This window comes from Panicum virgatum, chromosome 7K, assembly GCF_016808335.1.
Source record: "Panicum virgatum strain AP13 chromosome 7K, P.virgatum_v5, whole genome shotgun sequence".
Classification (NCBI taxonomy): domain Eukaryota; kingdom Viridiplantae; phylum Streptophyta; class Magnoliopsida; order Poales; family Poaceae; genus Panicum; species Panicum virgatum.
The window spans coordinates 49,074,613-49,081,464 of NC_053142.1; the positions used below are offsets into that span (position 1 = coordinate 49,074,613).

At 51.0% G+C, this 6,852-nt stretch overlaps 1 protein-coding gene across 4 annotated transcripts; it reads left to right on the forward strand.

Annotated features, from left to right (window-relative positions):
• The first annotated feature begins 884 nt into the window (after positions 1 to 884).
• LOC120641936 (programmed cell death protein 2-like) lies at positions 885 to 5,076 on the forward strand. 4 transcript variants are annotated; one of them, XM_039918270.1, is made up of 9 exons: positions 885 to 1,035; positions 1,134 to 1,477; positions 1,713 to 1,796; positions 2,038 to 2,135; positions 2,237 to 2,532; positions 2,610 to 2,838; positions 3,964 to 4,047; positions 4,122 to 4,168; positions 4,666 to 5,076. In XM_039918270.1, exons 2-9 carry the CDS (start codon positions 1,382 to 1,384, stop codon positions 4,722 to 4,724), a joined length of 993 nt encoding a protein of 330 aa, XP_039774204.1. In that variant the 5' UTR covers positions 885 to 1,035; positions 1,134 to 1,381; the 3' UTR covers positions 4,725 to 5,076. The 4 variants fall into 4 exon arrangements, with proteins under 4 accessions (XP_039774204.1, XP_039774200.1, XP_039774202.1 ...); XM_039918266.1 differs by having other exon boundaries at positions 887 to 1,035; positions 3,964 to 4,168; XM_039918268.1 differs by having other exon boundaries at positions 887 to 1,035; positions 2,038 to 2,129; positions 3,964 to 4,168.
• The last annotated feature ends 1,776 nt before the right edge of the window (positions 5,077 to 6,852 follow it).

The following is a 6,852-nucleotide window of genomic DNA, read 5'->3' on the forward strand; positions in this document are numbered from 1 at the left end:
GTAGCATCCCGTTGTATCATCCAACTCTGAAGTCTGAACGCAGGCTGCATCCCGTTGCTCCGCGACAGCTCCGGTTGTATCATCCACTGTCAGGTCATGATCTCATGCTGATCGATAGAATATCGAAACGTGCTCCAGCATGTCATATTGTCATGGGGTCACCGGAATGTTCAGCTCCCCAGAGGAGACAGGCAGACAGCGGTGGCGTCTTCGGATCTGAAGGATCAATCAATTCCGGCCTCCCCGTTCGTCGTGTACCGATCTGATCCGTCGCTTTTGCTAAGACTACAGAGGCTTACTAATTCGCAACATGCAATTGCAAACCAAGGCCAATGATCAGAGCTTTCTGAGTGAAATATTCTAATCAAATCGAGATCAGGCCCTAATGGTGCCACATGCCTAGCACGTACTCCAACGTCACGAACAGAGACAGACACAAGTGGGCTGCATCAAGCAATGGGCTGTCTCTAATTTATGGGCGGCGTCACGCGGCGTGGCACGTCGCTCGCGCGACAAATACGCGAACGATCGCCTGAAGCGTTCCTTCTTCCTCCATCTCGCCGCCTCCACCTCTTCGTCTCCTCATCCTTTGCCTCATCGTCGCCGGGGTTTGGGTTAGGGATTTCAGGGTTCGGGTTGCCGGGGTTCGGGGTTGGGGTTCGTCGCTGCTGCTGTTCCTCGACTGTAGAGGGAGGGCCCGTGGGCGGCGGCGGACCGGCGGTGGCGATGGGTTGTGGGCGGGGCGGCGGGACGCCGCCGGCCGCGGGTGGTGGAGGACCCCCGGTGGGCGGTGGATGCGGCGGGGGCGTCATGGTGAGGGTCCGGCGGAGGTGGTCGGTGGAGGCGCATCTGACGGCGGCGGCGGGTGGCGGAGGCGGATCCGGCGGCGGGCGGCGGCGGCGCGGGGGCGAGCAGGTCACTCGGAGCCGGAGGTGGCCGGCGGCGCGGGGGCGAGGATCGGTGGAACAGGGAAGAAGAAGAACAGTAGATTCGGTCCTGTGTGGTCGTGGGCCGCTCATGGGCCTCGCCCTTGAGGTGATGGTTCTTACACTATCACGTCCCTTAAGCCCGACCTTGCCCTTTTTTAGGCCCATCCCATACAACTTACAAGTTCACGGCCTATCTCGTTCCAGGAGCCTGCCAGCGGCGGCCCAGCGTTGCTCACACCGACGCCTCCGGTTATCAAGTTCTCCCACGCCGTCGCCGCCTAAACCTTCCCCCCACCGCCCCCACGCGCCTCTCTCCTCGCCGCCGGCCGCCGGCGAGTAGCAGGATACTCGTGCCTCTGCGTTTTGAAGGTCTCTCCGTATCAACTGAGCTTCTGTTTACCGGGGAGAGTATAGAAGCAGTGTGAGGAGCAAGGTGAAGCAGGGAGGTGGGTATGGCGGAGGAGGTGCATCTAGGTCTGCCTGGTCCCTGGGCGGCGGACTACCGGGAGAAGGCCGACCACTACACCACTAAGATCGGTGGAGTACCTGTAAGTCTTTCTTTCTTAGTCCTGTCTGTAGCTCCTCCTGTCTCTTACTTCTCCTTTTGCCTAAGGAATTAGAGACCGAGTTATGCATTTTTTAATCGGCTCCCCCACCACAATTACTAATTTTAACTGACGATCCTCTAAGATGGTGGAATTGTTTTCTAAGGGATTATAAGCAACGAGGCATCAGTATTTCAACACCAAGCTCCTTTTGATTCATTTGCTGAAATTTCTGCAGGATTGGCCAGCTGGTGATATGGGCATTAAGCCTGAAATGCTTCAGTGCAGCTTATGTGGAGCTAAGCTTTGTCTCGTTGCTCAGGTGAGCATTGTTGATTTAGCTAGAAATTAGCAGTTGGAGCGTTCTGGCGGTCACCCGTATGAGAAAATGTTTTAGTGTAATGTTTAGGCATCAGCTAGTAAGCTGTTATGAACTTGCAACGTTCAGGCGTAGCATTGCAAAACCTGTTCATATACTGGACTGGCCTATGATGGTAGAGAATGCTTATATGACAATACTGTTCTTTTTTCCCTCACTCTTGTTTTTGTGGTCCTAAACTCAGGTATATGCACCTGTGGTGAAGCTAAACATTGAGGAGAGGGTAATCTATGTGCTTGTTTGCCCGACACCAGAATGTGGGCCTAAATCTCAAAGGCAAATGTATACCTATTTGATTCCATCTTATTATTAGTTATTATTTGTATCCTGTACATGATATTAAGTTAGTTTATCTCCTTTACTAATTACTATTATTCTTATAGTTGGAAGGTCCTAAGAGTTCAAAGATGCGGTAATGTTGAGAAAACAGAAGGTGGCAATGATGAATTAGGTCAAGCGACTGGACCTTCTTCTACAAGTGTCCCAGAAGAACAGATTGATAAAAATAAGAGTCCTGATATCAACGATGATGATTTCGATCTAGACGCCTTAGCTGAAGCACTTGAGCAAGCTGCGACATTGGCATCTAACTCGAAAAAGAAAAATAAGTCAAAGCGTGCTAGTGCCCCTATAAAACGCCCTGTATTAAAGGAGAAAACAGATGATCTGAGCATACCAGGTGAGGAAAATTTCTTAAGAATTCGTTATCATGTATACGAAGTCTGAATGTTTTGATCTGATTGAATTTTACTGCAGTTCTTCCTTGTTTTTACATATACTATGATAAGGAACAATACCGGGGAAAAGGTACTATGGGTTCAAGTAGCAATGAATTGGTTTTGGACAAAGAAATAACAGATACAACAAATGATGAAGAAGAAAAATGGGAAGGAGAAAAGTATGAGTATGATAAAGCTATTGGTGCCGACAGAACTTTCTTAAAATTCAAGAAGCGGTTGGATGCATATCCTGAGCAATGCTTTAGGTAGTTAAAATTTAGAGTAAATTTCACTGGCGGTCCCCAAACTTGTCCCGAGATTTCAAGTAGGTCCCGGTACTCTCAAAATGCACGTCTAGGTCCCTGAACTTGTCCCGAGGTCTCATCCCGGTCCCGGTACTCTCAAAATGCACGTCTAGGTCCCTGAACTTACTAATCCATTTCATATAGGTCCAAATCTCCATAACATGCTCTCCAAATAGTACGATTAAGTGAACTAACAGGTGGGGCTCATATGGCAGTCACACCTCTCCCTTCTCCCTCCTCCCTCTGTATGGGCGCCGCCGGACCCCACCTCTAGCGTCTGTCGCCACCCGTGCGCCTGCGCTACCACGATGGACCTCAACTCCGCGCCGCCCCGGTCCTCGTTCATGCCCCAACCGCCGCTTGGCCACGCCGACGGCAGACCCTGCATCCCCGCCGCCCCTCCACCGGCCCCATGCCCTCCCTACCCAGCCGCGCTGCCGTCAAGACCGTCGTCCCACGCGACCCTCGGTTACCCCGCTCCCTGGATGTCGTGCCACCCCGAGGGCAGCGCCCTCCATGGCCACCACCGCCGGCGCGCCCTGGCGGGCGAGCCCCGCTCCGGTCCTGGTCCCGGTCCAGCGCCCGCGGGCCCGCACAGCGCCGCCCCGGCTGGCGAGCCGGCGACCCCCTCGCCCGAGCCTGCCCCCTTCCCCATTCTCAAGGTTGAAGATGGCCATGGCCATGGGCGGCGACGTTGGGAGCAAGAGAGGAGGGAGAAGGGAGAGGTGTGACTGCCATATGGGCCCCACCTGTTAGTTCACTTAATCGTACTGTTTGGAGAGCATGTTATGGAGATTTGGACCTATATGAAATGGATTAGCAAGTTCAGGGACCTAGACGTGCATTTTGAGAGTACCGGGACCGGGATGAGACCTCGGGACAAGTTCAGGGACCTAGACGTGCATTTTGAGAGTACCGGGACCTACTTGAAATCTCGGGACAAGTTTGGGGACCGCCAGTGAAATTTACTCTAAAATTTACCTCACAGTAGTCTTGTAATCTGACATGGTTGTTCATAAGACTTTTGCCTGTCGCCTTTCTTGGCTTGCATTACCTGAATCAAATTATGGCATGTATTGTTTTTAGGTATTCTTATGGTGGCAAGCCACTGTTGGCTGCAACAAAGTTACAAGATGCTGGCACTTGTAGGCTGTGTGGCTCATCACGCCAGTATGAATTGCAATTGATGTCTCCATTATCATATTTTCTCCATGAAGCTAGTGATGATTGCTCAAATTATGCAGCCAGCAGCTGGACTTGGCTAACTCTTATCATATACACTTGCTCAAAGGTACAATCTCACTCTTCAATTTCCTGGTACTAAATACACGATGAAGTTTAAGGATTTATTAAGGTTCTACCTGCATGTACATTACACCAAATTTGTGTAACAAAGAGATTCCTTCGTCCTGCTTGATGTTCGTTATATACCCTTTGGAATGGCCAGAAAAGGATTAAGATATGCTGTGCAAACGTTTGCCATGAATTAATCCAGCCTAAAATTTTAGACTTCCAATGAATTCTGTTTGTATTTTAGATTCCATCTTGGAGACATTTTCTGTCATCCATGCTATGGTGAATCGATTTCTATGATCCCTGAAGATTTAAATGAACTTTCTAGGCATATGGAATCTTAGAGGCTAGGTGGGAAGCTACATATATATAGTTGACATTGTTTAGTATTTTGTGTTGGTACTGAAATGTGAAAAGTAAGCATTTGTTCACTATCTTTTGTTTTTAGTTTTATATATTTTGTAGGGATTTATATATCGTGCTAATTTATTGCAGAGCTGCTGCCCGTCGTCATGTGGTGGAAAGCCTTGCAGCTGTTGCTGGGGTGTAGCTGAGGAGGAGATAATGATTCAGGAGGATGAAGCCGTCTAGCACCTAATCTGTTGATTCCTGGTAGCTGTTGAGGAAGTCATGATCCAGGAGGATGAAGTCCTATCTGATCTAATTTGCTGAGAAACACCGTTCCTGGTTTGAGTGTGTGATATACAGCTCCTGTTGCCGTTTCCCATTGTTTGAGTTGTAATTTGTAGAGCTATCTGCAATTTTGTGCTACTTTTGTGTAGATCCTGCAAACTGTCAAAAACAAAATACGGCCGCCTTGCCTGGTCACAAGGGATGTCATGAACATTTTTGCCTGGAGTCTGAACTCTGAAGAAACCCTGGTTAACACGAGCTGGTTGGCTGCAAGTCCTAGCAATTATCCTGTCAGGCTGTAGCTTTTGATCGGCGTGGCATCATTCCTGCTTCAGATGTTAAATCCTATCTTGCTGCTTGAATTGTCAAAACTCCAATCAAGCAAAGTCATGTTAGCACTCGATTATTGGGCGGTGCGCGATCCTGTTTGTACTATGTTCTTGTTTTGCCCCGTCAGTTCCACCACTCTTTTATGTCCTTGTCCAGAATCCCCTTTTTTTTACACTCAAAATAAAATATTCTCCACTATTTTTTTTAGTTTTATTGAGCCTGATAATTGCACGAAAGTGCTGGTTCTGATTAAAGTACACCTATAAAAGCTGTAAACACACTGCTGCAGCCTATAATAATAATTATAGTAGACGAAGTGCATAATTCATCAGCTGTATTATTCTCTCGCTGCCAACTCCACCTGCACCGACGTTGATGCTTGCATTTGCAACTTGGCTTTCGAATCGCCGGGGCATGGTGCCAGCCTGTCCACAAATTGGCCCACAATATTCCAGTACGGGTTCAGCATATATTATATTATAGTAATGGGATTGAGCCATGTTTTCTCCATTTGAAGAATCTTAATTTAAACGTACTAGAACGTAAAAGATGTGCACAGTATTATTATACCCCAACTCACGGCCACCTAATCTCTTTGTAGCTTTGCTGACTTCATCTCACGTTGTTTTTTTTCCCAAGAATTTCAGTTGCAAAAAAAAAAACTATTCGCTTGGCGTTTTGTGTAAATTAAACTAGGACTAGCATATGCTTGTTCCTCATTTGGCATCGAGGTCTCCTCCGCTTGCTACCAGTAATCCGTCCCCGTCGCAACGTTTCGAGCCCAAGACGGCACGTCGCCTGGTCTAATGGTTGATCGCCTGACCTGCTGACGCAGAGACAGAACAGAACACGACGAACATCTCGCCCTCACCGCTCGGCTCGGCATACCCGATGCGGCGCCTCGCCATTGGGCGGGCCGGGTAAACTCCTCCGCCGGACACGCCACTCCCCAGCCTGACCTGCTGCTGCCTCAACCGTGCAGTGCCAGTGCGTGCCCCCGGCGTGCGGTGCGCTCCGCCGCGAGCGTGCGGTGAACGGTGATCTCCGCCTAATCCTGCTCTGCGGCCTTGCCATTTTGCCAACGCCGAGAACGATAGTGACCTGTGCGAGTGCGATCACGAGCGGTGGCCGGGCAATGGAGCGCGGGCACGCGCGCACGTAGCGCCGCGTGGACGGACGCGGACGCAGCGAATGGGCGCGCGGCGCGCGGGTCGGCGGCAACCGGGGGCGGCCCACGCGCGCGCCGCGCCTTGACTTTTTCTCTCGCGGTGTTCGACAGCTCTCGCCAGTCGCCACGCCTCGTCGGAGCGCCGATAGGCCGAGGGAGAGCGGCGCCTCACTCAACTGCCGCACGGACTCTTCTCGCCAGTCGCCACGCCTCGTTCGTTTTTGGCATGTCGCGAGTCGCGAGCTGTGAGGGTCAGTCTCCACGGTGGGCGCTCGCTCGCTGTCCATCGGCAAGGTGACTGTGCGCGGGCACCACAGGCAGGCGATGCAAGGGGTCCGTCTCGCTCTCCGGCCTCGCGCTGATCGGCTTGGGAGATTTGCTCGGCGTGAATGATTGGGGTGGGGGCGCCTCCAGCGAATTGGCCAGGTCGATTCCAACAAGTTTACTGTACGGCAACAGCAGGTGCCATCGTTTTTCAGATCCGTGTGGACTCGGTTTACGTTGCACTGGTTTTGGTCGATTGCCTGTTCTTCGGGTGGCTGCTGGTACCG

Coding starts and splice junctions, on each gene's coding strand:
- LOC120641936 (XM_039918266.1), top strand. CDS start 1,382: ATGGCGGAGGAGGTGCATCTAGGTCTGCCTGGTCCCTGGGCGGCGGAC. Junction 1,797..2,037: donor AGCTTTGTCTCGTTGCTCAG/GTGAGCATTGTT, acceptor TCCTAAACTCAG/GTATATGCACCTGTGGTGAA. Junction 2,839..3,963: donor TATCCTGAGCAATGCTTTAG/GTAGTTAAAATT, acceptor TATTGTTTTTAG/GTATTCTTATGGTGGCAAGC.